Source organism: Berghia stephanieae, chromosome 2, assembly GCF_034508935.2.
Source record: "Berghia stephanieae isolate SIO BIC M18660-M18661 chromosome 2, UCSD_Bste_1.3, whole genome shotgun sequence".
NCBI classification, from domain to species: Eukaryota; Metazoa; Mollusca; class Gastropoda; order Nudibranchia; family Aeolidiidae; genus Berghia; species Berghia stephanieae.
The window spans coordinates 61,839,123-61,864,122 of NC_088361.1; the positions used below are offsets into that span (position 1 = coordinate 61,839,123).

Below are 25,000 nucleotides of genomic sequence, written 5' to 3' on the forward strand. Positions count from 1 at the left end.
GGAGCGACTTGAAATTTTGAGCTCCTCATGGATCTATGTAAAAAGCCTATAGTCAGACCTCTTTTCGATGAGATTTCAAGTTAGCAGAACATGCTACATATTAAGTATTGCTGTTGGATAGGGACCTCTTGTAAAGCGATTTGAGTACGTTTATTGGATATTGCGCAATATAAATGCTCATGTTTTTCGTTTGAGTTGGTAATCGACCTATCGCGCTGCTTTCCGTTAGATTATCTCAAGAGCATTTGATTCTTTCGATTGTGTGGGCATCCACAATTTCGCATTCATATTTAAATATGGGTCAAACTAAAATATCGAATGCTGTCAGTTTTGATGATTGTTCCCTGGCTTTGAATTCCGTTTAAGGTGGCCAAGAGTCTTCAACGACTCTATGTTACGAATCCATTTCTTGTCAGTTTAAGCATCACCCCAAGTTATTTTTGTTTTGCAGACATCTTTCAAGTTTCGATTGTGGAGGTAGTCTGGTATTTTTCAATCGAGTGCTGACTCAACATTCGGAACACATTACTTTTACTGGGATGGAATTAGATTTTCCAATTTGCCATCTTTCCAACAAATCCTAACCCCCCCCCCCCCCCCCCAAAAAAAAAAAAAAAAAAAAAAAAAAAAAACAAAAAAAAAACAAAAAAAAAAAAAAAAAAAAAAAAAAACAAACAAAAAAAAAACAACAAACAAACAAAAAAAAAACAAAAACAAAAAAAAAAACAACTGACCCCCCCCCCCCCCCCCCCCCACACACACACACACAAAATCACCTTCTCCCTTGGTTTTATCACTTTTACAAAGCTTGTCTCATACACAATTTTTAAAAAACAAACTCTCCCAGCATTCTTCCAGCATAAACGTATGCCCGTCTTTCTTTATTTTTTTTCTGTTTAATTTTGCCTATAATGTATTCTTTTCTAAACTGTCATGCTTTTTAGAATAAAATCTAAACTTTCTTACTTCGAAGATTTGCATTACGCAAGCTTGGCGTTATTTTCATGGGAATTCTTAATTCTTCACTTGCTATTTTATCTGTGCGGGTACCGATAGCGCAATCGTAGAGCACTCGCTTACCACACAAAGAGACCGAGACCGATCCCGGGTGAAGTCGAGATCTATTTTTTCTGCTCCCCCCTCCCCCTCCCCGTCCATCGATCCGTGATTGGATGGCTACTTCTGTTAGATCTGGCGGAAAGTACTTTGATGTAGACTAGCGTGCGATCCAAAGGGTAGCAAGCAATTGCTTTCGTCTGTTTCATGTCACAGTAATCGGGATAAACTCCTGCTCCAAGGGCCTGATGGCTTCGAAGGACTACTATTTTATATGTCAAACGAACTGTCCTCACACTTCATTTCCAAGCTGTCCTCGTCGTACTTTCAGATGATCCAAGTTTCTCATCCATTCATTTTCGCAACCTAACTTTAATCTAAATGGAAAAGTGCTTCTATTTCTTTGATACTAATGGAACTTACCAACAAAGATAATAAAATTGGAGCTGTGAGAATCCAAAGTGTCCATGAAGGGTGGATCCAACACCTGTAATAAATAATTGATATGTGAGTGATATGTATCATTAAATAAATTTAACCAAAAAAAAGACAATATATATATATAATATATATATATATATATATATATATATATATATAAATATATATATATATATATATATATATATATATATATTATATAAAGCTATCTAGCGATCTATCTATAGACTAGCTATCTTTCTCTCTGCATATAAATATAGGCATATATATATATATATATATATATATATATATATATATATATATATAGATATATATATATGCCTATAGGTAGATAGATAGGTGGATAGGTAGATAGCTAGATAAAAATATAAAAATAGATAGCTAGTTATGGATTAATAATCAATGGAAATATCTATAGAAGGAAAGAGAGATAGGTATGATAATAGCAAATCTTACTTGTCATCCTTTTTCAAGATTCTGGCTATCGTATAAGCCACCACTGGAAGTACCGGCATTCCTGTAAGAGATCGAGAGAGTGAGAGCATGGCATTATTTGTGACAAGTTTAAAAAAAAATTATTATTATTATTATTATTATTATTATTATTATTATATTATTATTATTATTATTATTATTATATTATTATTATTATTATTATTATTATTATTATTATTACTAATTTAATTAATTATTATTATTATTAATATATATTAATATATTATTACTATTAATTATTATTATTATTATTATTATTATTGTTATTATTATTATTATTATTATTATTATTATTATTATTATTATTAATAATAATAATAATAATAATAATAATAATAATAATAATAATAATAATAATAATAATAATAATAATAATAATAATAATAATAATAATAATATGAATATTTAAAAAATCATCATTATTGTTATTCTAACTTTATTAATTGTTTTGGAAGTCACAATGGAATTATATGCAAACATCTTGCAATAAAGACACTCCATGCGGAATGCAGATGCATCTTCCTCCTCAGCCAAGATGTAAAAGAAACAAAAACTAAAAGATGAAATAAAAAAACAAAAAAAAAAAAAAAAAAAAAAACATAATCTAAGATTTGGTGGTGAGAGGGGAGTTTGAGCTTGAGCTTTGAGCTTTTTGAGCTTTTACATAGCGCAATATCCACTAAACGTGCTCAAACGCTTTATAAGGGGAGAGCGGGTTACATTGGGAGAGAAAGATGATCGTGAACCATGAAAGAGAGAATCCATCTTGTTCATTAAATAAAAAGCAAATTTGAGTGGAATAAAAAGAGATAGCAATCTACTTTCCGGGTCGTTAAAATATTAAATATGGGGAATTGCAATAAGTATCTTATTGTATATTTGACAAATTGGATTTTTTGTAACACTAATGCTCCGGAACCACTGGATCAATCGCGGCAAATTTTTCACCGTGTTTACAATTGGCACGAAGATGATTTGCTTGTATTATGAAATTGATTAGACATCGTGATGATTTTATCGAAAAATCAAATTTGTTTCGTCAAATCACATTGAAAACAGACGCCATGATTTTTAGCAAACAGGTAGTGTGTCAGCCTTCCAGTCAGCGAGTATGACAATGCGATGGCAGTACTTGCATTGAATCGATACTATGTAGTGATTCCTCTCATTATTTTGAATACAAACTATTTTTCTTAAAATGTATGTAAACCATTTTTCACTCTTAACATTAGGAGATAACTCTACGATAAGTGAGCAAAAAATAAAAGATCTTAATGCAGAAAATATCTATCTTTGCCAAAATAAAAAGCTCCATGGAGTTCGCTTACGAAGTCAAAAAAATGTATTGTCTGTAAAGACAAAAGAGATTGAGTTCAAATGTTATTCAACACTTGAATCATAAATTTTGAGTTGATTGATAATCATCACGTTCTTGGAAGGGACAGTTATTCTTGTATATATAATATATGAATAACTTAATAAATACACAAATGCGTAAATCAGTGAAAAGTAAAGAAATAATGATAAATAAACAAATGATAAATGAAGAACTAATAAATGACTAAATAGATAAATCAAAATGATGATATAAATAAATGAATGAATAAAGTAACCTGCTGCAGGGTCTAAAGGAAAAGATTAGCCTAGTCGAGATTTTAAAATCCCATTTTATCCCAATCCCAAGAATGAGATTGGTAAATCCTGGTAATCCCCTTTTCCTATGAACCTTTCAGCAATAGCTTTCAACAATATTGTCTCTCGTTTATGCAATTCTTTCGGTCTGGAAACTAAAAGTAGTCCATCTTTGCTATCATTATTATAGAAAGAAACAATTTCAATATAGGACGATTATTAGTTAAGCAACATCATTCCTTTTAAGTTCATAACATTTACTCCTTGTTTTAAAAAAAAAGTTTCTTCTTTTTCTCCTCCTCTTTCTGCTCTTCCCTCTCCATCATCACATCCCCCCCCCCCCACACACACACTTCTTCTAATTCTTTTAATTCTTCTTATTCTTCAACTTCAACCTTCGGCGTGTAAACTTTGCGACAGATTAGGGTCATATTTAAAGAGGAGCAAAAAATTTCAACTGTCCGTTTGATGATATTTAAAAAACAAAAAAAAAAGAAAGAAACAAACTCAGGATAATTCCCAGCTAGCTCCGATGCAACAGGGCATTGTGAGATGTTTAAGAATTCAATGGAGAAAGATGACCCAGTGGACAACGTCTGACGTCAAAAGATGTCACCCAAGTCAAGTAAGCAAAATGTCGAATAATGATGTTGCATACGAAGCATAAGTCATAAATACGGAGCTTGAACCCGGGATTATCTAGTTTACATTACAGAGCAACGCCAAACTACTAGGCCATCTCTGGCCATCCCTATCCCCCCCCCCTCCCCACCCACCCTCCACTCCAATCCACCTATGAAAAAGTTTACGGAAACAGCAATTTGCTTTAAGCTCGTGGGACCGGTCATCATTCGATTGCTGGAAAGACATAGACGAACACTTTTTCGAAATGGGGATTCTACACGCAAAAAAGTAATAATCTTTTAAAGAAAGAAAAAAGAAGAGAAAAGTGATACTTTACCTATTCCTAGATCTAGTACGATTCGTAGTTAATTCACTAATATCAAGTTGTTTGATTTCATTATTTTCTCCAATTTCAAAACAAAAAATACCACTAGGGCGACGTGCACATATTTTCAGCTTGCCTAACCAAATACATCACCCTACCCTTTTTCATTCACACATATTAATGACGTAAAAATAAGAATTAGCAACAAAACAATGGACGTACGCGTTGCGACGACCAACTTCACCAATTTCTTTAACAAGATTTTACGGTCCTATTGATTGCCGTCCGGAGCCATCAGTATGCATAGGGAAGCCGTCTGGAGTCGTCTGGAGGTCATCTAAAGCATTCTCAACCCACTTGGGAGGCTCTCAGAGCTGTCCAAAGCTTTCCAGAAGCCGCCCGAAGGGGAGGCCTTCCGAAAGCTCCTCGTGCTGGTATTTCTTTCAATTTGTATTTTCACCGTGGATCTTTTGTCATGCGTTTATTTATTCAATTTCTCAATATACAGTAGCATTTTAAAAACTCTAGAGCAAACCTTGATAGATCAATGAAAGTTTAAACTTTCCTAATACGACCTCGTTTTGGTTTTCCGTCGCCATTTTGTTTTGTGAAGTATTTTATTGAAAGCAGTCCTAGGTTGTTTTTGTTTTTTTCTATAAGGGTTAGCTCGAGGTCGGAGGATTTTTTTTCTACGGGTAGTCATACGTCTTAATAAAGGTGCTAGGGTGTTTGTTGTTCCTATTAGGATTAGTTAATGGTACTAGGTTTTATTTTTTCTTTGGGTTAGTTGAAGGAATATTTGAATTGTTTCCCTTAGCACGAGGAGCACTGATTTTGAGAATTGTTTGCCTTATTTTCTTTTTAGTTCAGAAATATTCATGAATACGAGTAGATAGTCGGTAACTTACGGAAGTATCCATTCATGTAGCCGGCAACTCGCGGGAAATCGCGGATCTATCACCAACCACCACTACTGTCATCATCATCATCATCTTCTTACCCTGTTTCATTCACTCATTTTAATGGTGTAAAAAGAGAATTAGCAACACTGCAAATTAATGGACTTACGCTTTTCGACGACCCGCTCCCCCAACTCACAACCACCAGACAGTATCAATTCATCATCATCGTCGTCGTCACAACAACCAACACTAGCATCGTCATTTTTATTCTCTTTTATGACCAGTAAAATAGGCAAACATTATTATTATCATCATCATCATCATCATCATCATCATCATCATCATCATCATCATCATCATCATCATCATCATCATCATCATCATCATCATCATCATCATCCTCATCATCATCATTATTATTATTATTATTATTATTATTATTATTATTATTATTATTATTATTATTATTATTATTATCATTATTATTATCATTATTATTATTATTATTATTATTATTATTATTATTATTATTATTATTATTAATATTATTAAAAAGAATTATTAACCCCCAATTTGATCACTTGGACAACATGGGTGATTCCTGTTGACATCAGACATTTTGTTTGATGAGTTGTGTATCTATATTCCTTCGTGCAATGCCGAGGCGACGACATCTTATGATGTCGTGGCCGAAGGGCATACTTTTTTAATAATAAAAAAATATATAAGGAAACAACCACATGCACACTGGCAAAAGAACACATTTTTTCTCTCTAATGTCACGTTCCGGCGGGCAATCCTATAATTTGACCATTGAAAAATGTGATTCGGGACACAAAAAATTGGCTAGTCTAAAAGGTTAAAACAGGTGTATTCTATTCTCTCTCTCTCTCTCTCTCTCTCTCTCTCTCTCTCTCTCTCTCTCACACACACACACACACACACACACACTCTCTCACTCCCTTCCTCTCTTTCCCTCTATATCTATCTATCTATCTATCTTTTATCTATCTATCTACCCCTATATATATATATATATATATATATATATATATATATATATATCCCTCTTCTTCTCTCTCTCTCTATTATCTATCTATCTATCTCATCCCCCCTCTGTCTATCTATCTATCTATCTATCTATCTATCTATCTATCTATCTATATCTATCTTTTCTTCTTCTCTCTCTTTCTCTCACTTTCTCTCTCTCTCTCTCTCTCCCCCGCCCCCTCCCCTATCTCTCTCTTTCTCTCTCTCTCTCTCGCTCTCTCTCTCTCTCTCTCTCTCTTTTTTTTTTTTTTTTTTTACTCCACACACCCATCATAAATTACTCCCACCTCGTCTAAGGGTTGCTGCAATCAATAACATAACGTGCGTGACGGGAGTATTGAACTCAAGTGACCTCAAAAGTTTGATTTTTGTTGTCACGAGTCCTTTTTTATGGCGCTCTCAGCAGAGTCCAAACACGCGAGTAACAATCTTTCTGGCGAGTCCCATGATACTGCTGGCCCTTAGGATAAGAACCCAGTTAGCTAACAAGTTTGGGCGGTGATATGTGATTTATTTGTGTGACTACTACTACTACTACTACTACTACTACTACTACCTACTACTGACTGACGACTCTCTATCTCTATGCTCTCCATCTACATACTCTCTACGATACTACCTACTACTACTACTACACTACTACTACTACTACTACTACTACTACTACTACTTACCACTACTATACTACTACTACTACTACTACTACTACTACACTACTACTACTCTACTACTACTCTACTACTACTACCTACTACTACTACTACTACTACTACTACTTACTACTACTACTACTACTACTACTACTACTACTACTACTACTATACTACTCTACTACTACTACTACTACTACTACTACTACCATACTACTACTACTACTACTACACTACTACTACTACTACTACTACTACTACTACTACTACTACTACACTACTACTACCACTACTACTAATACTACTACTACTACTACTACTACTACTACTACTACTACTACTACTACTACACTACTACTACTACTACACTACTTTCAATACTACTAACTACTAACTACACTACTACTACTACTACTACTCACTACTACTATACTACTACACTACTACTCACTACACTACTACTACTACACTATACTACTATACTACTTATCTACTACTACTACTACTTCTACTACTACTACTACTACTACTACTACTACTACTACTACTACTACTACTACTACTACTACCATTACTACTACTACACGCTTACAATTACAATTACCATTACAATTTTTGTTAGATAATTGTTAAGTAACGACATGTACTTTAAGAGCAAATAAATATGTGAACGTTGTCTGTACACAACGCATGGAACTCTTCAATAATTAAGTTCACGCTGTGCGCTTACCATGCTGTACACACTGCTTGAATAGATAGTATGCGCTTGGATAAGAATTTCACAACATTGCAATCCGGAAGTTTAACGGACCAACACATAAAACTACGTGTAACCATGTGCTTTTATAGTTATATATATATATATATATATATATATATATATATATATATATATATAATATATATATAGTTTTATGGTTAATACAGTTTAGTGAGAATTACTCATAAACATGGCTGGCAAAAAACAATAACAAAGGCCTGAGTGACGTCACCTTCGTTCCATCTATACCGTTAAGATTTATTTCACCCGGTGTCATCATTATGAGGAACGTACCTTTTGTTTACTTTGTATTAAAAATATATATTTTGTCAAAGCAGGCATATACCATCGGGACTGCAGTTTGAACGGTGCAAAATTTGCAGACGTAGACCTTGAAAAGCGTATCAGTACTTATTTTTAAGCTTTTGAATTTTTCCATGACCTGTAAAGTATCTTTTAAACGTTGTTTGTTTTGTTTTCACGGGATCTTAGCTCCATTAACCAGCTAACTCCCGTACTCTGGACAGACATGTATTTAAACGTTTGGCCATAAAACTCATCTTTCAAAAACCGAACGATTTAAAGGAAATCCCAAGTTTGAGAGTTTTAGCCAAGATGAGGGTCATTTAAATCGATCGATATTTAAAGGACACGTTTTCTGGCCAATTTTTCAAATGCGTGTTTTTTCCAGACTGCGGTAGATTAATGTTTAACTGAGTGAATGAAAGAAACGCTGACTCACAGACATTCAAACATACATAATAAATAAAGCTTGTAATGGGGAACTCGAAATAGAAAATGTAATATTTTCCCCAAATTTTCAGCGTCTGATTCATCCAACATGGGAAACATGGGTCCGATTGGAGTCTGGGTCGAATCAATCCTGGTCAACTTTTGTCCAAACTGAAATCGATTTAGTTCATAATATACCCTGTGCGGTCTAATGGTATGACACGCACTTTCGGATCCGAATGTCCCGAGTTCGAGCTTCACTCGGCGCATAGTTGAGTCCTTGGAAAAGGTTCTTTACTCACATTCTCTCACCGTACCCAGGTGTAAAATGAATACCTGGCCGTTTACAGCGTTGCCGCTGTCCGAAAAAAAAATTGAAATATCACCTAAAAGGCGTCAGTCATGTCTCTATCTACATGTTACGTGTTACTGTTGTTCAAGGACCCTTTGAGCCCGTTTAGTGGATATTGCGCTATATAAAGCTCAAGATTTTCTTTTACCTATCTCCCAGATCCGATCAAACGTCTTAAACCAAAATCAAAGCTACCGGGTTAAATATCGAATAAAATGAAAAGATTGGCGAATACGTTGTGAGGTTGTGGACGGTGTAACGTCAGATTCACGAACGAGCCCAGAGTAACATTCTGGTTTTTTCCCCCCGGTGAAGCAATCACAAGCACTATGTCAGAGACGACACCCAATGGGACAAAACCATTGGATACATATAGACTCTGACTCCTGCTGATTTTGGCCTGCCCCAGGCAGACATATTTCTACAACTATTGCTATTTGTGGCGACACGATGAGCTATGGGATCGACAAATTTACCTCAAGAAACACAACTACAAAAAATGTCTGCAATTCATTCTATCTATAAATCAGTGACTTACCCCATCCTATGACGTAGCAGGCGTTTAGAAGCTTCTTCTGTTTGGAGAACGCTTGCACGATGATGGTGTGTAAAAAGAAGCCCTCACAGAACATCCAGAAGTAGTTGCTGACCGATACATACTGAGTCAGAACATGGAGTATTTTGCACCACACCTGAATGGGCAATAATGACAATAATACAGATTGGCTTTTGACCAATATTGGGAATTGTATTGATCCGAGAGTGTAGCATCGAATTTATGAAGTGATTGTTTAAGTAATTACTCAATAAGCTCCAGGTTTCGCTCTGAAATCGTATTAAAACACGTCTAATGATCACTTTAAAAATATAAAAAATTGAAATTTGATTTGAGTGAATATCACTTTACCATTTGTTACGTAGTCCTTTAGAACCTTTATATCAATGGAGCCGGAGTTTACCCCAGTATCTAAAGCGTGAAACGGACAATAGCAATTGCTTGCTACCCTCTGGATAGGACGCTAGTCTATCACAAAATAATTTCCGCCAGGTCTAAGAGACCCAGCTACCCATTCACTGCTGGGTGGACAGGGGGTCAGAAAAACATCCCGACTGCACCCGGGATCGATCTTGGTCCCTTTGCGTTTGAAGTGAGTGCTCTATCGTCATTGGAGTACAGACTTTTGATCCGGAGGATGATGCCTAACTGTTAAGAGGAATAAATTATTTTGTGGAGAATATGTTTTATCTGGCAAAAGTCTAATATGATTAATTTAAGATTCTGTAATATTTCATTTCAAATTCTGATTTTAGTTTAGACTAATAAACAATATAAATTTATATTCATTGCTAATTATTGGACCACAAAACATTCTTTATAGGTCATATCACTTTGTGTGATACGTCACCAATCTGTGCATAAATGTTTGCGTACTACGTCATCAATTTGTCAGATATTAAAAAAAATAATGACGAATATTTTAAAACAGAGGTGTTCAAACTTAGTTGGATCATTCAATGCAATGGCTGGGTAAGATTTTTAGCCACACGTTGTTGTCTGTGAATCACCCAATGTACTGATAAAACGTTTGGTACAGTCTCTTTCAAAAATACTGTAAAGCCACGACAGCGCCCTACCATGGCAGCTGCTCCATCTGTGGCACACGCTACAACGTTTGTGATCGGAATTTCCGATCTTCGAAAAAACAAACAAATGGCGAACCGTTTTATACAGTGTGCCCTCTTGGTGTCTCTAGTTAAAGTGCATGCGAAGAGAAGTTCTTAGCAAACGCGATTGCCTTGTATAAAACGATCATAGATCACCAGTAGGGCACCATCGTTGCTTAGAGTCGGCTCGTCCAATAGCCTTCAACAGTCGTGACGTCACTTCTCTCGTAATGACGCATAGTAACTTAGCAACTGGTTCTAAACTATCAGAACAATGGCGGATGCCCTTATGGAATACTTCTCCAACGAGCATAAATGTGTGTGTCCAGAGGAGAAAAACATTAGAAATCTGATCATGTTTTGACTGTTTTACATTCTGATCACATGACACGTGAAAACGGTCTCGCCAGCGTGGAGAATAAAAAGTACTGATTTTCTTTGTTTAGAACCAAGCTGCTCGTTGCTGGGCGACGTGACATCAGACTATTAAATCATGTTGAAGGCTGAATTTGGTCACTTTCAAAAGCTGAATCGATTGACCTCAGCTTCTCCCGCCATTTCATCAATTCGCCTTTGAATTGTGCTGTTACTTCAGGAAAAAAACCTTCATTACTGGTTCAGGTGATTTCAGTCGCTTCAATGTCTATTTGTACCTCGATTTCATCAAGAGAAGATCTTCTATCAGATCTGATCAATACTTCTGTCTTTATTTGATTTACTGAGTTGACACTGCTTGGACGCCGACCATCACAAGATTTGTCAGATAAAGACACAGTTGAGGGGGTTTCAGGTTATGTATTGGAATGCATCTCATTTTCTTCTAAATGACGAGATACAAGTTCAAACCAAATAAAACATTGCCTCTACAAAATGCCTGAGTAATAATAACTTTCCCAAGACGTTAAAAAATGTTACTCGATGTTTCTTTTTCGAAAACAAGAAATTCAATGACAGCTTCCTGTCGCTGAAGGACCTTCGTGGGGGCAGCCATTTTAAACTGCCATAACTTTGTCAATATTTGACATAATTAAAATTTTCAGATTTTGGTTTAAAGAATATATTATGTGTAAGTTCAATCGAGCCAAATATGACGTCACATGAAGAAGAAATGGAAATCAGTAGGACATTTGTTCCATTACTTTTTGACTCACCCTCGTATATAATTGTATACAGTAAAACTCGTCAGTTAAGCACCATTTATACACTAAAACTCTTACATTATATGCATTTCCTTATAGCCATGTACTTATTCTCGTCTGAGTAGAGGAAATTAATGTGAGCTGAACGAATTATCAGAGAACACCTTGCCAGAAGATTTTGCTTTCATGATCACCCACATTTGCTTGTAACAAGAGAAACTCTACTGTTCTTCGTCTCTCCTCCCCACTCACACTCCGTCATATAAAACTGAAATTCCTTGGATTCTTAACCTGGTAGACAGATTTTACGTTCCTTTCAAAAGAAACTGACATTCAAAAGCTATAGTCAGTAGCTCTATAACAAACACTTTTTAAAAGAAGTTGTCTTTAAAATATAATCTACCATTAATATGGTGAAAATGGCATCACATAATAATAATGAAAAATAGAAATCAGAGGGTTTCTATCCCTATGTATTATTATCTTTTCAGAAAAACAATCATAGACATCTATCTCAATATGTTTCCCACACAAAACATATTATGATCTTCATCATCATCACTACCACCACCACCTTCACCACCACCACTACCACGACCACTACAACCACCACCGTCATCATCATCATCATCATCATCATCATCATCATCATCATCATCATCATCATCATCATCATCATCATCATCATCATCACCATCATCATAATCACCCACCTCCATCACAATCATATATATATATATATATATATATATATATATATATATATATATATATATATTTGTTTCGACAACAATGTCAACGATCAAATCTTACCCCGTCAGCTTCCATGCGACTCGAGTTTTCCATGAAAATGGCGAACGTCATCACCCACAGAATCCCAGTCAGGATGAAGGATACAAATAAGTGTTCATGAAGGACCACTCGGGTGCACCGTAATTGTCTGGTTGTACGAATAGAAATTTCACGTCATAGTTAACCAGTTGACTGTCGTCATATTTAAAAAAAAACCGTTTTTAAAAAATTGGCCCGAAAAAAACCCAACTCGTCCTTCAAATATCGATAGATTTAAATGACCCTCATCTTGGCAAAATCTATCAAACCTGGGACATCGCGAAGTCCCAGATTTGAGATATTTTTTTTTCCAAAATGTCATGTAAATCGATCGATATTTGAAGGACGAATTTTCTAGACAATTTTTTTTGAATACGCGTCTTCCGGAGTACTGCTTACGTGGAATGAGTAAAATTAAATTATCAAATGTAGCCCATCAATTCAAATTGGATTTAGGTCGCGATGAGCCAGTGCCAGTGACTGTAAAGGTTAGGATAATCCGAAATGTATATATTATTTTTTAGTCTTTTGAACAACCCCCCCCCCCCCCCCCTCCCGGAAAAAAACTGAGCCTATTCTTCTAAGTTAATGCATATTGATTTGGGGAGGCCTGTCGTAAGCTCCTTGTGCGAAGTAAGGGAAACAACCCATGTCTTCCTTTAACTAAGACTATGATAAAATGAAACCTAGTACCTTTAACTAGCCCTAATAGGAAAAATAAACACCATAGGACCTTTGCTAAGACCTATAACTAACCTTAATATCTCGAGCTGACCCAAATAGAAAAAAGATCCCTAGGACTGCTTTGCACTACCTTTTAATACTTAAATGACAAAATGGCGGCGGAGAACAAAGACAATGGTCATTTTAGGAAATTTTAAACGTTCATGAATCTATCAAGGTTTTTTTTTTAGAGTTTTTAAAATCCTACTATTTATTGACAAAATACGCCTGACAAAAGGTCTACGATGAAAATACTGATAGAAAGAGATGCTAGATTGAGGAACTTACGAAATTTCTCCCTTGATCTGATTTAAATTCTTGACCATGGATTCAATATTTAGCATCTAAAGCAACCTGACACAATACCGTTTTGAAACGATAAGTCGCAATTAAAACTCAAATTTTCAAAGCGTGAATCCCTAGTTAGTCCTTTATAAGTCTAGTAAAAGACTTCCTAGTCATAGGCATGAGCCAAGCATGTGTCTAAAATTCAGTTTTTATAAGCGTTTTCTATTCTCTGACTAGGTAGGCTTTTTCCTAGAACTGGGCGAGGTAAGGACGTTGGCTAATTCGGTTATTTTGTGCTGATAACATCAAGCTCTCAAGTACACGATGGCAGTCAAGATAACAGTCTTAATACGCTTCCAATACAAAAGATTTCCAAAGAGAAAACTATCAACACATCCGGTATATTTTTGTTTTGTTCCGTTTCATATTTGAACTTAATCACAAAATTGTCATATTTTTTCAGTCAGTTTTTTAGTTTGTTTTGGTCCTTCAACATCAAGTCTCCGCTCACTAGCAACTCGTGAACCCGATTAGATTCTTGTTAATTTTACTCACAAATATATGTCTACTTTTGACGATCTGCACTTTTCTTGCAGTTTTTTAAAGCCAATTTCAATAGCAAAAGGACACTTTTTGCCTCTGTCACGGACTTATTTTCCTTCCGTATCGGAGCTCTCTCAATCTCACAACAGTGCTATCTTCTCGACGCTATGATTTATCCAAGTAACTATCTAGTCAGCGACTAACGATAAAGTCCGACCCGAGCAAGGGACTAAAAATTGGCAAAACTTAGGCCAAGGTGATGTGATTTTAGTCTGGACTTGTTATCATAAACTTTAAATTCGTTTTTATTATGAGTTTTACTCCTATTTTCACTTCTTCTTCTTCTTCTTCTTCTTCTTCTTCTTCTTCTTCTTCTTCTTCTTCTTCTTCTTCTTCTTCTTCTTCTTCTTCTTCTTCTTCTTCTTCTTCTTCTTCTTCTTCTTCTTCTTCTTCTTCTTCTTCTTTTTCTTCTTCTTCTTCTCCATCGCCGTCATCATCTTTCCATAATATCATTACCATCACCAACAGACTACTTCCCGCCCAGGCTCTTTCTCCTTCTCAACCGCCCCCTTCGACTCCTCCTCTTCCTCTTCCTGCACCTCCTCATCCCTTCTCCTATTCCGGTTTCTTCTTATTCGTCCTCTTCTCATCAATTTTAAACAGATTACCTAATAATGCCCTCATGTCGATGAACATTAAAGATTACTCTTATAGTAATTTCTTAATTGAAGAGTCAATCGCGCCATTCATGATATCTCAACAATATTCAATAACTTAATAAAGCAATGATATTAAAGGATATACTCTTACAAGTTAAGTAGGAAAACAGATAACTAGAATATTCTACGATTCCCTAGAATAGTAGAATATTCTCGTTATCTGTTTTCTACTAAACTTGTAAGAGTATATCCTTTAATATCATTGCTTGATTAAGTTATTGAATATTGTTGTTGCTAAAAATACAGCCAGCTCGACGTTTACATATAATAAGGTCTGACAACAGAACCCGCTTATGGTACTAGTTTACCATTGTTGTAAGAGACAATATCTTGTGTCATATTTTTAGATTTCCATTACAACAATGAGCCCAAAAGGATTGGGTTATCAGGCCTACAAATAAGTGCACGTCAAGCCAGCTCAATAATGGTAAAAAAAAAACCGTCAAGAGAAAAACTATAGGGGAAAAAATTGATTTCTTGAGATACACGAGTGATAAAGGTAAGACAAATAAAGAAATTCAAATAAGCCAATCAGAAATAAGACAGGAAATAAATGTTACGTTACATTGTCTTGCGTGTTTATATAGCAAATGGGTTCAAAAGCCCCCAATTACTTTGCTGTGTATCCGGGTCTTCGTGTTATCATCTTTGTTCCCTCGTTAATTTGGGATTAGCATTACCGGTATCAGGTATTTGTTGAAGCTGATCTAGATTACTCCAACGAGTTCTTTGTTGAAACATTATAATGAACGATAATACCCTATTTGAGACTATTTTGCGACTCCCAAAGTAGAACTTCAATTTTAATCAATATATTAAAAGGCAGTCAGATTATTAGGAGTACGAATTGAAATAGTACAATCACATCAGTAAGACAGAATTCAAATGAAAAACCAAGTCGTTATGTGACCATTTGACAAAATAATTATGACTAAAATTAATTTCTGAACAAGTTCAATTTGGCATAATGTCTGATTAAAAAGAAAATATAAATATACATTTCGAAACTTTTAATTATTTACTCAAACAAAAGTAATTATCACTTGTGATTATTCGGTGTTTGTTTATCCTTTTTGATCAAAACGAAATGTAATTATAAAATTTAAAACGACGAGAAGTATAAGAGTAGCTCATTCTTTAAAATGTGATTAAAACGCTAATTCCCCCAAAAATTAAGCGGAGTCCAAGAAGGGAAATAGAAAAAATTATGATGAATAGTCGATTATAATATAATACCTTTCTAATATAACTACAATGGTATAATCTAAATGAATTATGATGATTTTATGAAATTAAACACACACACACACACACACACACACACACACACACACGCATATAGATATATTTATATCAGGTAGTCACAAAAAGAAACGCGCCGCTATTTATCTATTTCTATTGTAAAAAGTAATAAAGATATCTTTTCAAATTTTTATTACTATTAGAACTATTCTTTATTAATATAATTACAAAATATCAAAATTTTAAAAATAATATTAAATCGTGTAACACCACCTAAATATTTCGATATCGAAAAGATGACGAACTTATTGTGGCATTCGTGTGTTGTATTTTTTTTTTTTTTTTTGAAGAAGACACATGTTGCTATGCCTGGGAAACTCTATGCTGATAATTACATAAAAACATTGGAAGAAAATCTTTTGTTAGACTGTGAACACCTTTATCCAGGAAGGAATTTCATTTTTCAACATCATGGTGCTACATCCCATTTTACTATGCAATGTTCTTTCAATTACTCTGATATTATACTTTTGAACACGGTTTTGAAAAATCACTGAATCTTTTTTGTTTCTTAATTAATATTCATAAAATGTTGACAGTCTACGGATAAGGATTTGCTTTATTTGTAATTTGAATTTGAAAGAAATCCAAGGAAAAGTCTCAGAGATACAAGCCGACAAAAAACGACGCGCTTGACTACCTGATTTTAGTTTTCTGAGGTTATCTGATCAAAGAGATGAATGGCGTATCATGATCACCGATGTCTGGCACAGACTTGGTACTTGAAGAAGAAGAAGAATATATATATATATATATATATATATATATATATATATATATATATACCCAATATTGCAAACATACTCGTCAATCCATTGCTGTAATCGATAAAGCATGACTAAGGATTTATGGAGAATATTTTTCATTTTCTTTTTGACAACCGCAAATTCCGAAATGTTTTTTTTTTTTAGAATTTTATGCCAAAAACCACGAAACCAACAATCGTGGAGAATGCTAAAACGTTTGGAGTCATCTGGATGACAAATTCGAGACAATAATTGCCGAAAGTGAATGTCAATTGGCAAAGAGGTGTTGATAATATATTGTGCGTTGTGGCAAACTTAAATATACCGTCAACTTAAATATATTTAGAAGTCCCGGGTTTAAGACTTATTTTATAAGCTATGGATCGTTTCATATATACTTATGTATATATATATATATATATATATATATATATATATATATATAGAGAGAGAGAGAGAGAGAGAGAGAGAGAGAGAGAGAGAGATGACCAATCTGAAAAAACGTGTTTCGTCAATGTACGACAGTACAATTTAATTAATATTCAAATGCCCAAACCATTTTATAAAATAAAAAAGGAGAATAAGAAACGTCTTTATTTATGACACTCGGTGTAAGATTCAAAGTTAATAAAATATTATAAGGAAAAAGCTATGAGAATATTTGATATTTTATATATATACATACATACATATATATATATATATATATATATATATATATATATATATATATATATATAATACTCAGTGTACATGATATCCAGCAAATATCGAATAATCAGAGTATTGATTTGGAGCTAGTGTCGATCAAAAAGAGAAAAAAAAATTGTAAAAGAAATTGAGTGGAGTCGAGATTTTTTTTTTATCTCCATGTCCCAACAGCAGTGATTGACCAGCTGGGTCTGTTAGATCTGGTTGAAAGTACTTTGCGATAGACTAGCGTCCTATCCAAAGGTGGCAAGCAATTGCTATAGTCCGTTTGACGCTATAGAAACGGGATGAACTCCGGCTCCATGGGCCTCATGTTTCTGAGGGTCTATTAAGGCTAGTATTCTGGTTGTATAATAATAATAAAAACTTGAGCTTTATCCACTAAATGTGTTCAAAGCGCTTTACAAGGGGTCCCTGGTCAACAGCAACATTTAACATGTAGGACGGCAAAGCTTGTACCTGAAAAATTTAACAGACAACTATCGTAAAGAATGGAGTGGGGAAAGACGAAACCGGGGATGGTGGAGTTGATTTTTGTTTTATACGAGAGGAGGTCTCAAACATTTGTTATACTGACAAACCATCTACTAAATAATTAACCGAACGCTAAAATATCACTACCTGCTCCGTGTAAATAAATAAATTGTTGTTTTGTTTTTGGATTCGCTGTGCTTGGTTAAAATACATCTATTGCTAATTTATTAATTAATTGGGCGATCAATAATGTTCTTATTTATATAAATACAGATAATAATGGCCATTATTTATTTATAACATCATCTCTATAACAATTTACTTCATCTCACTTTCGTATTAAATACGCTAATCAAATTAATCATTCACGATGTAAATATAGGGAGAAATTTGAAACGTTCTCATTACTTGTCTTTTGTTAACTAAACTGGAGATAAGGTTTAAATTCGTCGCTGTGCATATCCATGTCTTTAGTAATATCTCTTATTAAGAATGCTACTTTCCCCCTTTAAACATTCCGACATAAAACCTCACATTTTCATTTCTGTTTTTGGTGGATTTTTATTGCGATTAGATGTGTTGATATTGCATTCAAATGATTTCGCTAGCGATGATTTGAATCCCATTAGAAATTCCACACTTGTAATAAAATGCGCATTTGCTAATTGATTTTGCACACGTTCATGATATCAAACAACCATTTACTTACACGTGCCGTGAAACAAAACAAGCAACAAACATTCTAACGATCCTTTCTTTCAGTTATCTCGAAAACAGCACAACATGTTTATTGTGTTCATTTTCTTTCATATTTTATCCAAAAAAACAAAAACAAAACAAAAAAACTTGAGCTTTTATATAGCGCAATATCCATTAGACGAGTTCCTTACCAAAAGAAACACTTAATATGTAGGATGTGACATGACGCCTGTTAGGCGATATTACATTTTTTTTTCGTACAGAGACAACACTGTTAACGGCCAGGTACTCATTTTACACCTGAGTACGGTGAGAGAATGTGAGTAAAGAGCCTTTTCTAAGGACTCAACTATGCGCCGAACGATGCTCGAACCCATGACTTTCCGATTCGAAAGCGAGTGTCATACCACAAGACCACATAGCCGCACAGTAATGTTTTCCTTTTTTTTTTTAAATGATATTATCAAGATGTTGTTATCCAATGATGATATTGAAATACAAAGTTGTAACCGCCCGATCATTCTCTAGGTTACTTTGTCGTAACTAATTTGACACAGAGTTAGATATTGACCATGGTACCACCCACCCTTCGTCGCGGCAAAGTACGAATAGTATAATATTAATGATAAAAGGGGAATTTGGAAAAGTTGTGCCTAGTATCTTGTGTCATCTCCCTTGGCCAACAACATATGATCCGTCGTCACAAGACGCAGCATGATAATATTGCAACCCGCAGGCCTTTGCACTATCTCTGTACAACGAACGGGTTCTTACTGACGCTATGCGTTTAGGTATATAATACACGCAACATCCGCCAACCTGATCAAACATACCAACACAAAAGACTGTCTGTAACCTTGAACGTTTATATAGTATAACTGATTAGTAAGAACTAATAATTGAAACAGCTGTCTAAAAATAATAACGAAGAGCTAAGTAACGTCAATTTATCCAATCTATACTACTTCAACTCCAGTGATTCTGGTACTTAATGTTGAGAAAGAGTTGGATTATGCGGATCGCGTCTTCTATGATTTCTGGGAAAATATGCAGCAGACATGTCCAGACTAAAATCTTTGATTGATATGCTTTCGCCGCTATCCCATACGGCGTTGGATGTACTTTTCTGGTCTAAACCCATTTTGACTATGAGAGATATTCATCCACCGTTGGTCTTACTCTGCTTAAAACATTAAGTACCAATATCAATGCTTCGCTGGCAACATAGGAACTCCTCAAGGGAAAATTTAGCCTGGAAATGTTCATAGAGTATTTGAAACATGCGCTAGGAGAAGCACGTCAATGCCCCCCCCCCCCCCCGCCTTGAAACTACTACAAAAACATCCTCACCCCCATAAATGGGGAATGACAAAATCTTACGAAGTTCTAATGGACCCCTTCCATCGAAACAACTTAGAAAAGTAATGGAAATTCAATGCCCTACAAAAATAACAAACAAAGCACTGTACCAAAAATGTAACGAAAAACCGATCTCTTTTCAAATATTTAAAGCGAAGCGTTTGGAGACAGACGAGAACCTGAAATACCATCAGCTAAATCTATTTCATTTTACTTCACCGATTTCGGACCCAAACCCAAAGGACATCCAGTCACCTCTTTGCCATTAGGCCAACGCTATTCAGTATCTGATACCGAATAACCATTTCGTTGCCAATTACACTCAACAACGATCTCAAAAGATTACCGAACATCAGCCTCCGCTTAACATCAACTATAGACCTCAACAACATCAAGAGACATGGCACCAAACAGAACAGACAGGAATAGATATTCCTCTGGACATAAATAATAAAGATTGCTGAGGCTGCAAAGTCGGCCGGTCGACAATGTTAAGAGTCAATAAATAGTCAAACTACTTCTTAACGGGCCTTTACACTACTTCAGTGCAGCGAACGGGCCGCTACTCTATCCCCATGCAACAAGCAGGACTCAGTGGGTTGAACTGTCATTTCTGTGCAAGAAGCGTGCGTGTGTGTTCAAAAGTGAAAATATTTATAATCACTTTATGTCGCATTTATAATTTGTTCACGTAATATTGCGCCTCACAATGGCAAATCATTTTTATTTTCAGTCTGGCCATATTTATCACTTAGACTTCGTATATCAATAGATTAATATGACTCCCAATTTGCCAAAGAGAATCCGTTTAGTCATGATAATGCAATGTCAATGTGCTTACTTGAAAGCTGAGAAGATTACAAGGCTGATGACGAGCAGCAGGCAAGAGATGGAGTACCCAACGATGGTGATGTACATTGGAATCTCTACATCACGGAAAACCTGGTTTTAAATATAGACATGTTACAAAACAAACTTAATAAGAAGAGTCAAAGATGCTTCAGAAGTTAATATAAAATCTACTTTTTGTGTGATCTATATTTTTTTTAAAATAGTGCAATATCCACTAAACTTACTCAAAGCGCTTTACAAAAGGCCCCTAGCCAATAGCAACACTTAACATGTAGGGTGAAACATGACGCCTGTTAGGCGATATTACTATTTTTCCGACACACAAAACGATGTGAACGGCCAGGTACTCATTTTACACCTGAGTACAATGAGAGAATGTGACTAAACAGTCTTTTTTCAAGGACTCAACTATGCGGGATTCGATTCCACGACCTTCCGATCCGAATGTGAGTGAGATACCACTAGATCACATATAAAAATACAAATACAAAAATATATTTTAAGAATTCTACAATTTTCTATTTTTCTATTGTATTCTAAGCGTGTGTAGATGTGACAGTTTTCAATACAAATAAATCACAGAAGACATTTTGCGTAGTTGAGTAGACTACTTGATGATCAAGATGATCAACACCTCATTTTACCACAGCTTTTACTACATTTTATGCTATTCATTAACTTGTTCATTGGGTGAGACTTGCTGTATTAATGGATAAAGTAAAAGGAAATGCTGGGTGAAATTATATCAAATGACATGACAATCAATGTGACGAATTTGATAGGGAAACCCCCCCCCCCCCACCCCCCATCTGATTCATGAGAAAAACAGATAACAGATAGGCGTAACGAAGATTAAGTTGGCCAGCACTCTCTTAGAAACGAATTGTTTCTACTTACCGAGCCCTTACAACCGGAATAATCGCTCCATGTCTGATTGGATAAAGGATGTCGGTACCAGGTTCCGTCATCATGACAAATCTTGTGAGCATAACCTGAAAAAACATGGAGGACAATCAATCTATGTACCATCATTAAAAATGAAAGAAAAAGCTTTCGGCAAGAATATAATATTATCACTACTATAGATAGAATGAAGTTGACGTCACTCAGGGCTTTGTTATTGCTTTTTGCCATTCGCGTTAATGAGTAATTCTCACTATATTGTATTAACCGGACAATGAACGTTTAAGGTTACACATAGTTTTGTGTGTTAGTCCGTTATCCTTCCGGATGGCAATGTTGTGAGCTTCTTAGTCAAACGCATACTATCTATAGATAGCGCTTGGGTAAGAAGCTCACAAATTTGCCATTCGTTATAATCTGGTTTATACAGATTAGTGAGAATTACTCATAAACATGGATGGCATAAAACAATAACAAAGACCTGAGTGACGTCAACTTCATTCAATCTATACGTGTACATCTAAATGTAACCACAATGGAACCACAATTCGACATTAATTTGGTCGGGAGTTTCCATTACTCACCTATGAGACGTGTGTCTTTAGGAGGGCGTTTCGCAAAAAAAAAAAAAAAAACCAACTTACCTCATCCAGACGGAATTTAAATGTGTATTTTCATTGTAATATTTATTTCTATTTTTCCTTTCAAGAAACAGAGGACTAGTCTTACTAGACTTGTTGTGGTGAATAAACCAAATTGCCATTCTGTGCAGGCACTCAAGTGCTCTGATCACTAAACAAAGTGGACAAAGGCCAAAGGTGGCACTAAGATCTATCAAGTAGAGAGGAATAAGTGGTTGACTGAAGCTTGGAGTTGTAAACATATTTGAAAAAAGTAAATTGGATGAGACTTTTAAAGACATCGGAAATGAACCTTCGGCAGCACGTTATCCAACGAATAAAAGACAGGGAGAAAAAAGCAATGATCTTTTTTTCTTTTTGCCATTCTAGATTTTTGAAGCTTTTCCTCTTTGTCGTTTCCTGACAAAGATCGATTCGATTTGGCGCACGACTTGATACTTTATCAGTTTTCGAAAAATATCTAATTTGTCTTACTTTTTACTTTTTACTGAATGGGAGTCATGAAAGCTAAGGGCATTGCAGGCTATGAACTCTGAACACTATCCAAAGTGGGCCGATAGTTAGGAAGATAGATAGATAAATAAATAAATAAAAATAGATAGATAGATAGATAGTGATATAGATAGAGAGATAGAGAGATATATAGACAGACAGATAGACAGATAGATAGATAGATACATAGGTAGAGAAGTGGGGGATTTTCTTTATTATTTTATGAGGCCATATCATTATATAATTCCCTTTTCGATTACTTTTAAAGGAAAATAATATAAAGGTCCCATACTTATCACATCCTTCATAAAATTATTTTTAGCAACAGTTGACAACAATGAAAAGTGTATTTAAGTCCTTAGATCACGGTGGGACATCCAGTTGTGAAAAAAATGAATGAATCACTTTTGAAGGGGATTTTGAATTAAAACTTTTTATGTGCCCTTTTATCAGTTTTGTTTTATTCTATATTAGTTCCTTTTTACTTTTGAAATGCTTTGCTCTTCTTTTGATTTAACAATTTTCTAAATATTGGAATTTTTTTTTGACCATTCGATCATCATTTTTTTAAAAGTCCGACATTTTGACATAGTAACTCTCTAATCCTTACATCGATGACTCGAAGTTTGTATGTTACACACAATAGAAGTGACGTGTCGAGGGATTTGTATTCCGCAGGTATACTTGTATTTTGTTTACCATACCGAATCATATTTTCCTCTTTATTTCAAAATTAGACCAGAATTTTCATCTAAAGGTTGTTCTGTTTTTTGCGTTATGTCTATTAATCTTAAAACATGTGAAAGTTCTTGTGTTAAGATGGTTCGTTTCATTGTTTTTGTTAATTTGATGATATGTTTTTTGACATCAATTAATTTAAACAGTTTTTTAAAAACAGTATGCGCTCTTTATGAATAATATTCAGAATCACAATTTACGTCTTCTTCTTCTTCTTCTTCTTCTTCTTCTTCTTCTTCTTCTTCTTCTTCTTCTTCTTCTTCTTTTTCTTCTTCTTCTTCTTTCAGCTAATGCTGCATTTTGCAGGGTTGCCATAATGAATGCCACAGCTCCATGCATCTCGGTTCACAGCATCATCCTCCCCAGGCCCAGTTCTTTCATATCTTCCTTTATCCTATCCAACCATCTAGTTTTTGGGCGTCCCTTTTTTCTATTTACAGCTAATTGTATATCCAATAGATAGAACGAAGATGACGCCACTCAGGTCTTTGCTATTGTTTTGGTCATCCACGTTTATTAATATATCTAATTAAACTGTATGAACCAGACTATAAAAGTTCATGGTTGGACATAGTTTTGTGTGTTGGTCCGTCATACTTCCGGATGGCAATGTTGTGAACTTCTTAGCCAAGCGCTTACTATCTATACTTTCCTTCCCACTTACTCCCTCTCTCGACTCTTAACCTGTCCGAACCATTTCAATTTATCTTCTCTCACCTTTATTGAAACATTCTTCACTTCAGTCAACCTTCGAATTCGTTCTTTTCTCACTTTATCTTTTCATGTCCAGGCAAGTGACCATCTCAACATCCTCATTTCTGCCATCTCAACTTCTTTATCTTTTTTCTTTGTTGTAGCTGCTGCCTCTAATCCATACAACATTGCTGGTCTTTCAACAGATGTATATATTTTCCCTTCAGCTTTGCGGGAATTCGTTTGTCACATATAACTCCAGTTACCTTCCTCCAATTATTCCACCCTGCCTGTATCTTCTTCATAACCACCAACTTATTGCCCCCATCTCCTTGTAAGTTGTTCCAAAGTATTTGAATTGGTTTGTCTCTGGCACATCCTCTTCTCCTATCTTTTGCTGGTGATGCTCTCTGTTGTCCGATGCACAAATATTTTGTCTTCGATCTGCTTACCCTTAATC

General features: G+C 35.0%; 1 protein-coding gene across 7 annotated transcripts in view; it reads right to left on the reverse strand.

The window, feature by feature from the left end:
- LOC144965286 (calcitonin gene-related peptide type 1 receptor-like) overlaps window positions 1-25,000 on the reverse strand; it is a 262,580-nt gene that overhangs the window by 22,587 nt on the left and 214,993 nt on the right. For all 7 annotated transcript variants that reach the window (XM_078900471.1, XM_078900473.1, XM_078900477.1 and 4 more), the window contains 6 exons: window positions 21,971-22,065; window positions 21,063-21,163; window positions 12,640-12,766; window positions 9,561-9,714; window positions 1,957-2,017; window positions 1,480-1,543 (listed from right to left, as the gene is read on the reverse strand). In XM_078900471.1, the coding sequence (XP_078756597.1) occupies window positions 1,480-1,543; window positions 1,957-2,017; window positions 9,561-9,714; window positions 12,640-12,766; window positions 21,063-21,163; window positions 21,971-22,065 (602 nt within the window). The remainder of the gene's footprint in view (window positions 1-1,479; window positions 1,544-1,956; window positions 2,018-9,560; window positions 9,715-12,639; window positions 12,767-21,062; window positions 21,164-21,970; window positions 22,066-25,000) is intronic.